The 9900-nt window shown below is 39.3% G+C and overlaps 1 protein-coding gene and 4 non-coding genes across 5 annotated transcripts; all 5 read left to right on the top strand.

Moving 5' to 3' along the window:
* The first annotated feature begins 3881 nt into the window (after positions 1-3881).
* Positions 3882-8627, top strand: LOC127624421 (40S ribosomal protein S7). The gene is made up of 7 exons (XM_052099240.1): positions 3882-3933; positions 4574-4657; positions 4778-4849; positions 5255-5398; positions 5896-5960; positions 6642-6792; positions 8514-8627. Exons 2-7 carry the CDS (start codon positions 4583-4585, stop codon positions 8589-8591), a joined length of 585 nt encoding a protein of 194 aa, XP_051955200.1. The 5' UTR covers positions 3882-3933; positions 4574-4582; the 3' UTR covers positions 8592-8627.
* Positions 4940-5160, top strand: LOC127624463 (small nucleolar RNA SNORA73 family). The gene has a single exon (XR_007968167.1). It is a non-coding gene; the product is annotated as a small nucleolar RNA SNORA73 family (small nucleolar RNA).
* Positions 5625-5835, top strand: LOC127624465 (small nucleolar RNA SNORA73 family). Its single transcript, XR_007968169.1, has one exon. It is a non-coding gene; the product is annotated as a small nucleolar RNA SNORA73 family (small nucleolar RNA).
* On the top strand, positions 6105-6324 carry LOC127624462 (small nucleolar RNA SNORA73 family). The gene has a single exon (XR_007968166.1). It is a non-coding gene; the product is annotated as a small nucleolar RNA SNORA73 family (small nucleolar RNA).
* LOC127624464 (small nucleolar RNA SNORA73 family) lies at positions 6823-7043 on the top strand. The gene has a single exon (XR_007968168.1). It is a non-coding gene; the product is annotated as a small nucleolar RNA SNORA73 family (small nucleolar RNA).
* Positions 8628-9900: the final 1273 nt, after the last annotated feature.

The raw sequence follows: 9900 nt of genomic DNA, 5'->3' as shown, positions 1-9900 counted from the left end.
GTCCACTGTGAGAGACATAATCTAAAAAAAATCCAGAAATCACAATGTATGATTTTTTAACTATTTATTTGTATGATACAGCTGCAAATAAGTATTTGAACACCTGTCTATCAGCTAGAATTCTGACCCTCAAAGACCTGTTAGTCTGCCTTTAAAATGTTCACCTCCACTCCATTTATTATCCTAAATTAGATGCACCTGTTTGAGGTCGTTAGGTGCATAAAGACACCTGTCCACCCCATACAATCAGTAAGAATCCAACTACTAACATGGCCAAGACCAAAGAGCTGTCCAAAGACACTAGAGACAAAATTGTACACCTCCACAAGGCTGGAAAGGGCTACGGGAAATTGCCAAGCAGCTTGGTGAAAAAAGGTCCACTGTTGGAGCAATCATTAGAAAATGGAAGAAGCTAAACATGACTGTCAATCTCCCTCGGACTGGGGCTCCATGCAAGATCTCACCTCGTGGGGTCTCAATGATCCTAAGAAAGGTGAGAAATCAGCCCAGAACTACACGGGAGGAGCTGGTCAATGACCTGAAAAGAGCTGGGACCACCGTTTCCAAGGTTACTGTTGGTAATACACTAAGACGTCATGGTTTGAAATCATGCATGGCACGGAAGGTTCCCCGAGCACATGTCAAGGCCCGTCTTAAGTTTGCCAATGACCATTTGGATGATCCAGAGGAGTCATGGGAGAAAGTCATGTGGTCAGATGAGACCAAAATAGAACTTTTTGGTCATAATTCCACTAACCGTGTTTGGAGGAAGAAGAATGATGAGTACCATCCCAAGAACACCATCCCTACTGTGAAGCATGGGGGTGGTAGCATCATGCTTTGTGGGTGTTTTTCTGCACATGGGACAGGGCGACTGCACTGTATTAAGGAGAGGATGACCGGGGCCATGTATTGCGAGATTTTGGGGAACAACCTCCTTCCCTCAGTTAGAGCATTGAAGATGGGTCGAGGCTGGGTCTTCCAACATGACAATGACCCGAAGCACACAGCCAGGATAACCAAGGAGTGGCTCTGTAAGATGCATATCAAGGTTCTGGCGTGGCCTAGCCAGTCTCCAGACCTAGAGGATCTTTGGAGGGAGCTCAAACTCCGTGTTTCTCAGCGACAGCCCAGAAACCTGACTGATCTAGAGAAGATCTGGATGGAGGAGTGGGCCAAAATCCCTCCTGCAGTGTGTGCAAACCTGGTGAAAAACTACAGGAAACGTTTGACCTCTGTAATTGCAAACAAAGGCTACTGTACCAAATATTAACATTGATTTTCTCAGGTGTTCAAATACTTATTTGCAGCTGTATCATACAAATAAATAGTTGAAAAATCATATATTGTGATTTCTGGATTTTTTTTTTTAGATTATGTCTCTCACAGTGGACATGCACCTACGATGACAATTTCAGACCCCTCCATGATTTCTAAGTGGGAGAACTTGCAAAATAGCAGGGTGTTCAAATACTTATTTTCCTCACTGTATATATATAAATAATATATAGTACTTTTTTTTACAGTTACAGATATTTATTAACAGAAGTTAAAGTAAAATAAATAAAAAGGAAATGCATCCATTAATACATTTTATAATTGATACATACAATACAATTAATACAATAAAAATGTTAGGAATTTTCAAGTGTGCACTTGAAAGAGATATACAGGACACACTGAATAAATTAATCAGCAAGACTGGGAATAAATATCATATAATGCATTCCATATGACTCAATCCAGTGTTTGGAAGGAATATGCTTAGAAGATCTTATTTGTTATTTTATAACACCTGTTAAAGTAAATACAATAGCATGGTAAACGGGGATTGTTGGAGAAAAAGTGCTCTAAATTGAATAATTATTGGAAGTGATAAAGCTAATATTTAATTTATATTTAAGAAAAAAAACTGAACAAAATATATTTAAGGTATTAGAATAGCAGCTTTGAAAAAGATGACAAAAAAATTGCCTTAAACCAGAGCCACCACAATTTGAAAGATGGAGAGGAAATTATTTCAGAAATTTACCAAATAACATTTATAATAAATAATAAAAGTCTAGAATGTGAATAGAAATGGGATTTGCTTAAAAGTATTATAAATTCATTTAGCTATATTGTTTCCTTCAGATTCTTGATTTTTGAACAAAATTAGTTAAAATATGAGGTATGATGTACTATCTCATTAAACTTTTTATTTTATTTTTTAAAGGAGGCAGGGACGGATTACCGACCGGGCCAGTGCCTTGGGGTCCTTGATTACCAGGTGGCCCTTGACTACCCAAGGGTGCCCTGGGCTTTAAGGCAGCAGGTTAGCCGTGCGGCGTAAATTACTATGGCGATGAACACCGCTAAAAGCCGACCAACTTTCATGGTAGGCCTATCTAAAACCTGGGGTTGAGGCAAACTAAACAAATTACCTGTCTAGCCACCGAAACCGGCTTCGTGGTACAGGCCATTCGGTAGGGCCTACATACCGAACCGTACATTTTCTGTATCATTGCAGCCCTACTATACACTACAATTGTTTTAACCTAAAATTTTGGGTAAAATGTCCAATAACACATTATGCTTTAACTACCCATTCGTAGAAAACTGGGAAAGATTTTTATAAGGGAGCGTGTGATGAACAGTTGCCATACTCAAATAAACTGAAACTGAATCTAGAGGAGATACAATGTGATGTTACACTCTGTTCCGGCTAAATATGATGCTGTTGATCGGCTCCTCACAAAGGCCCACGCATCCTCTTAAGAGGCAAATTTGCTAAAACAGTCAGCACCAAAGTTGTCCACCTGATGTAAAAATCATAACTCGTGGTCATGCAATGCAACAGGTGCTCAAAATGACAGAGAACTGGTCAAATGTACTTGCATGCCCACCATGTTTTATATACTCCAGGTCTGAATCCTTTCCTCAAAGCGTATTAGTTTCCTTTCTTGCCCATCTCTTCTGCACTTGTACAGAGAGCACTGCGTACAACACTGAAAAATCCAGGCAATCTCAACATAATCTCTGCTCACAGCAGGTTAAACATTGCAGTATCCAGTAGTCGTAAGGGGCTACATATAACAGTCTCATAAAAACAACCTGTTAGAGACGAAACCTTTCACGAAATTCAAATGAATTCAATACATTTAGATATTTGTTTGCAAAGACGCCAAAACAATGCATGCATTCTTGCAGCGCTTCAGTTTCGCTTCTTCTTCTGTGTGTTTATTGGCAGCTTGAAAAGTAACCTTTTAATATGCACACCGCCACCTAATGGGCTGTAGTCCTATTTTTTAGACCACTGTCTCTGATACATTTCATTACATGCTTACAATAATTTGATGCTTTTGTTATTTTAAGTTATTTATGAAAATATAGATTTTTAAATACACCACTTTAGCTGCTCGTTTTTAAAACGATTGCCGATTAATCCACAAGCCAGTAACTTGTGTTAACTTTTAGACCAAACTTTGTTATTTTTTCCTTTTTTGTGGTTAATTGTTATGTACATGTGCATACTAAAATGTTATCTCAGTCTTAAATTACATGTTTTCATGGATATTTGCCTTGCTATATTTTGGCAGAGTTCGACTCAATAAAAAGAATAGTGGCCTAATAATTTCATAACCCGTTTTATTATTTTACCTTTACCTTATTTTGCAATAGCTCTCAAACAGAAAACAGAAACGCATTAAACAAACAAGATTATATATATATATATATATATATATATATATATATGTATATATATATGTATATATGTGTGTGTGTGTGTGTGTGTGTGTGTGTGTGTGTGTGTGTGTGTGTGTGTGTGTGTGTGGAACGGGCGCCCCCCTCCGCTTTGGAAGAATAACGTATTTCCCATCATGCCACATACGGACGCGCTTTTACCCTCCTCTCGCGAGATTTCGATCTCTTCCCAGGCCGTCGTTGAAAGAGGTGAGACTACTGAATGTGTGTAGTCAGAGGAATATTATGTTAAAATGTTTAAAATAAGTCATATTTATCATCTCGTAGTGGCTTTATGTAATGTTTTCATGGGGATGCGTTAGATGCGAGCATGTTAGAGCATGGATGTCTAATAAAGAGAGCAAAATTAAGACTTTTAAGATGAGCTAGCCAACATGCCAATAGTGGAGGCTTCGGAGACAGCGGCCCATGTGGTGCGCTAAAATGGCTTGAAAATTCTCATATTAAACAATAAATAAATTAAACGCCAATTGTCTTTAATACTTATTTATGGACCGATAAGAATTATGTAACGTGTGTTGCAAACGGTTAACATTAGCTATTCAATGCTAATAGCATACTTGACTGAAACTAATAGCAGCTGGCTAGTGAATCTATGAGGAGAGAGAACTTGGAATTAATAGTTGGATATTACTAACCCATGGTCAAATACAACGTAATTTGTCTTATAAAGTTGTTTTACACCGGTGGTATCAGATCTGACATGTCACCTTGGTCACCTGTACAACTGAACAGGTCATGTAGCGTTTGTTTACTATCCGTAGGGATGCAATGGTTACTAATAAGTGTATTTAGCACTAATATGTCCATGTTCGTTTTTGCATTTCAGACACAGGCCATGTTCAGTACTAGTGCGAAAATTGTGAAGCCGAATGGCGAAAAGCCAGACGAGTTCGAGTCTGGCATTTCCCAGGTATCATACAAACAGCTAGTTTTTATAAAGTGTAATTTGACAGAATTGTAAAGTGATCTACATGGATGAGGATCTTTTTTTTTAACTTGTTAGTCATGAGACTTTACATGTATGATGCAGGCTCTTCTTGAGCTGGAGATGAACTCTGACTTGAAGGCTCAGCTGAGGGAGCTCCACATCACTGCTGCAAAGGTAAAGAACACAGTTTTATTGTGTTTTTATTTTTTTTAACACATCATATTTCAGTATTAGTAGAATCTTGAGTAGATGCTTGAGTGACAACCAACGTGGGCATCCTGTGAGATGGCTCTCATGTGGCTCTGTTCGTGTGGCGTAAGGGAGCGTAGCACTAAAGTGCCATGACGTACAGTCCCGTTCCACGACGTTGGATAGCAAGCTTGTTCCCGGCCTCTGGCTGGTGTGGACGGCATCCTGTATATTCCTACATCTTTCCAGAGCCCTTTGGGCCATGTCTGGGGGGTTAAACCATGCAGTGCACACTCATAACTGTTTGGAGTATGAACTGGTCCCATAGCCTTTTCAAGACTTTGGGTGTCATGTTTTTTTGCTTTGTTTTTGCATTTGCTTTTCTATTAGGAAATTGAGGTTGGTGGCAGTAGGAAGGCCATCATCATTTTTGTGCCTGTGCCCCAGCTAAAGTCTTTCCAGAAGATCCAGGTCAGGCTTGTGCGTGAATTGGAGAAGAAATTCAGCGGCAAACATGTGGTTTTTATCGCACAGGTAAGGCTCACAGTCAGCATTTTTTATTTTTTTTTTTTTTTTTCTCAAAGTGTCTTGTCTAATGTAGACAGCTTTTTTTGTTAAACTTGGTGTCTTAAGCATGTTTTGTTTCTAGTCTGCTCTTTGCATCTTCAGAGTTTAAGAGTACATTTTATTTCAGTCCTGTATGGTGAAATTTTAAGCTTTGAGGTTAGCATATTAATTATAGTGTTGGGTTGATTGATTACCAACATGGACAATCCTGTGAGATGGCTCTGTCCGTGTGGCATAAGGGAGTGTAGCACTTAAGTGCCTTGATGCATAGTCATGTTCCTCGATGCTGGATATCAAGCTTGTCCCCAGCCTCTGGTTGGTGTGAGCAGCGTTCTGTATATTCCTACTAACTTCCAGAGCTATCTGGGTTGTGTCCGGGGAGGTAAACCATGCAGCGCACATGCTCTTTAGAGCTTCACGGAGATAATTTGGTTCAAAATTTTAATTGGTAATTTGTCTTGCAGAGAAGAATCCTGCCTAAACCCACAAGGAAAAGCCGCACAAAAAACAAGCAGAAGCGCCCCAGGAGGTAAATGTCATCATCTCATGCATTTTGGAAGCTGTATTGGCAGAGTCCGGGTTAGTAAATTTAGCTTGGAGTGACATTTTTTCTACTTGAGTATTGTCTGTATCATATCAATGTGTGCCGGTTGCCTGCCGGCATATTTTATAACCAACGTGGACATCCTGTGAGATGGCTCTCATTGGCTCTGTCCATGTGGCGTAAGGGAGCGTAGCACTTGAGTGCCATGACGTAAAGTCCCATTCCACGACGTTGGATAGCAAGCTTGTCCCTGGCCTCTGGCTGGTGTGGATGGCGTTCTGTATATTCCTACATCTTTCCAGAGCCCTTTGGGCCGTGTCTGGAGAGGTAAACCATGCAGTGCACAACATAAATGGTTATGCAGTAAGAAGATATTTGGATGTCTCTAATAATTTAGGTAACATTACCTGAAGGGCTAATACACCCAAATACGAGAGCATTAATTCACTCTTTGTTCCAAATCTTTAGCTTCGGTGGAACACAAAAGATGTTAGGCGGTATGTTAGCCTCAGTCACAATTCACTTTCATTGACCCTTTGGTCATAAAATTAGAAGTGCTTATATTTTTCGGTGAGCAAAAGATGACAATGTCATTTTTTTATAAACTAACCCTTTAATATAGGGTGGATAAGTGATGAACTCTAAATTTTGTGGTCTCTCCTCTAGCCGAACTCTGACTGCTGTGCACGATGCCATCCTTGAGGACCTGGTCTTCCCCAGTGAGATTGTTGGCAAGAGGATTCGCGTGAAACTGGACAGCAGTAGGCTCATCAAGGTCCACCTTGACAAGGCACAACAGAACAATGTTGAACACAAAGTGAGTACTTCTCTTTCTCAAAGCAAACACCCAACGTGGACATCCTGTGAGATTGCTCTCATGTGGCTCTGTCCGTGTGGCTTAAGGGAGCGTAGCACTAAAGTGCCATGACGTAGAGTCCCGTTCCACGACGTTGGATAGCAAGCTTGTCCCCAGCCTCTGGCTGGTGTGGACGGCGTCCTGTATATTCCTACATCTTTCTAGAGCCCTTTGGGCTGTGTCTGGGGAGGTAAACCATGCAGTGCACACTAATTTTCAAATGTTGCATCCTGATTCTGGCAATTTTAATTGGGGATGTGCGAGACTAGTTGACTAAACATTTCTGATGCTGCTAGTCGACACTGGAATTACTAGTCGATTAATATTTACCCCCTCTGGACTGATCAACATTTTTACACATCCATGTTTGACTATATAATTTATTTATTTTTTTTTTTTTTTACAGAGGCTGTGCTTAAATTAATGTTATATTAATGTTACGTTTTTAAAATAGAATAATACAAATATTATTTAAAAAGGGTGTCTGGAGCAGAAACAAAGTTTAATTTCACCATAAGCTCCAAGTGCTTCTCACTCGTGGCATTCGTATGAAAATTTCCTGTCGCTGGACATGCAAACTCAGTAAAGTAGTTATTAAATCACTTTGGTGGTGGTGCGGTAGTCAGATTTCCAAACGTTTAAAAATCCCTATGGATGTTTTTACATTTGAGTCTTTAAATTTGTGCGTGCTTGTATGTTATTTTTCAATTGAGTAGGCCATTTTACGTGCAGGATAGCCACCTCAGGTGAGTCAACTCCTGTCTTTTGCTGGACCATGTTGACGTGTTAATTTTGCTCATCAAAAAATGTATGCTTTCAGTAAGTAGTCTAGAAAATGACCGTTTTAGGCTAGGAATGCCTTTTTTAAAATCTGCTGATTGGGGATGAAAGCTATTTTCAACGAGGTTCTGACTGCTCAACGGGTTAAACTATCTTTTATTCTGTGTGCATGTCATGTTTAGAATATATTAGGTTTATTTTAGGCTACATCACAGGCCTGTTTTTTTTCTTTTCTATCCTATATCTATTTTTTATTTTTTTTTACATAACTGTTATTGGTTAACGTTTTTGAAACATGAAACTTTTCTGTGCATTTGTTTTCTTGGCTTAGCCTTCCTGTTAATTTTCAACAATGTCCTGACTGTTTTAATGTTAAATAACTTTTACTTAGTGAATTCCACTTAGAACAGGCTGGCTTGCTCTTGGTCCTGCACTTAGTTTAATTTTCAATAAATATGCCTGTTAAATATTTGCTAACATTGATCCAGTGAATGCGTGTCATGTTCTATATTTAATGTACAATGATCATAATGCAAGGCCAGCACGTTGCAGATAAATGCCCCATTTCAGTGGTATTTAGCATTTGATTGGTAATATAGAATATATTAATTATTTTAAATGGTTCACATAAGCTTTTTTTTTTTTTTTCTGAATGTTGGTTTCTTTTTGGACTAGTCGACTTCAAAATTTTCATTTAAACGTCAGTGAAACTAGTCGTTCCGCACATCCCTAGTTTTAATATGCCTTATAAGACAGTAAACGAGTATTGGGTTTTGTAGAGTTTGTTTCATTTAGCAAAACCTGCAAATCAACAAACATGTTCAAGTCTGATGCTATTTACCAAAATGTGTCTTCAAGGTTTTTTAGTTTTTTGCATTAGCTAATTTGTGGTTCTTTTTCAGGTTGAGACCTTCTCTGGTGTCTACAAGAAGCTAACAGGCAAAGATGTAATATTTGAATTCCCAGAGTTCCAACTGTAAAGTTCAGATGACAAAATAAATTTGTTTACTGTCATATACCATGTCTTGAGTTTTGCCTCATTGTACTGAGTGAATGAGTAGCTGTCAAATCCACCTTTTATATTTGAGAGGGTTGCAATTATTTTTTTTTATTATAAAAGTACCTCACTGTCAAAGTGTAACAAGTGTGTGCATTACTTGAGACTATGAACAGGTGAGTTACGTTGATGGCATGAACAAGTTGATATTGCAGTCCACGGATAATTTTACATGCGAAAGTTGTACCTCAACTGTAGGAAATTTTAAAGTGTATTTTATATTAGACTCTAAAAGCAATGTTCCAACTTTCTCTGCACATTTTCACAAGCTATACTATAGATAATAATTTGCATTCAAGCTATATGCTAATAGTTTTTTTGCTGTGTGCTTTTGGATCCTGCTGGAAATTACCTTGGCTCCCAAAACTACCATTAAAACTATAACTTGCAGAGTGCATTGTCGCAGGAAAAAGTGTAGTTTGAAATTAGGAGTATTGCCACAACCTCTCTGCAAGAGATGGCAAAAGTGTGAGAAACACTTGATACAACGGAGTCTCATGGAAATATCAGGGAATTTTACAATTGTTTTTGCCAGATCTAGAAGTCATGGGCTTTATATTAACTTAAGTTGGATTTTGATTTCGTGCTGACTACAGGAAATCACCCGCATAACAGCTGTTTGATCTGCGAGTGAAGCGTTCAGTTCCCTTATCGAGAGGTCTCTCCTATTGCGTAAGTAGCTTACGCTATGGGAAAACTCCGTTTCTCGAGAAATATTTAAGTCTTTATGTAAAACGCATTGCAGCTGCACAGCAGACAGTGATGAGCGAAGCAGCTCGGTCATTGGCTGTGCTGCGGCAACTGCTCGAACCAATGACAGGGCGATTTAGAACGCGCCGCCAATGGGGGCGCGCCCCGCTTTCGCGCGCTTATAGCCTGCTGAAATTAGCATATGAGGGCTATATAACGAGCATCCCGTCATTCCGGTTCTTTAGGTTCAATCGACTGAAGCGACTGACCAAGCACAGGCACGGCATCTTACGCAATAGTCGTTCCCTCTCTCTCAGGGAACCGAAGTTACGTTAGTAACCGAGTCGGTCCCTTATCGAGAGGTCTCTCCTATTGCGTACATAATGTTGTACTTGACGATTTTCACCCCTATTTGTGATTCAATTCTGACGACATATCATCAGAGTCCCCCTTTAATAAGATTAATTTTGACACTTGGGTGGGAGTGGAATACTGTACCAAGCCAACAGGGGAAAACCCTTGACAGAAAAAGGCTCTCTCGT

The sequence above is a fragment of the Xyrauchen texanus genome, chromosome 30 (genome assembly GCF_025860055.1).
Source record: "Xyrauchen texanus isolate HMW12.3.18 chromosome 30, RBS_HiC_50CHRs, whole genome shotgun sequence".
Lineage (NCBI taxonomy): Eukaryota > Metazoa > Chordata > Actinopteri > Cypriniformes > Catostomidae > Xyrauchen > Xyrauchen texanus.
This window is presented reverse-complemented; position numbering and strand designations above follow the sequence as displayed.

Excerpts from the sequence above, each read along its gene's own strand:
- LOC127624421 (XM_052099240.1), top strand. The coding sequence starts at position 4,583 with ATGTTCAGTACTAGTGCGAAAATTGTGAAGCCGAATGGCGAAAAGCCA. Across the intron at positions 4,850-5,254 it reads TCCACATCACTGCTGCAAAG|GAAATTGAGGTTGGTGGCAG; the intron begins GTAAAGAACACA and ends CTTTTCTATTAG. Across the intron at positions 6,793-8,513 it reads AGAACAATGTTGAACACAAA|GTTGAGACCTTCTCTGGTGT; the intron begins GTGAGTACTTCT and ends GTTCTTTTTCAG.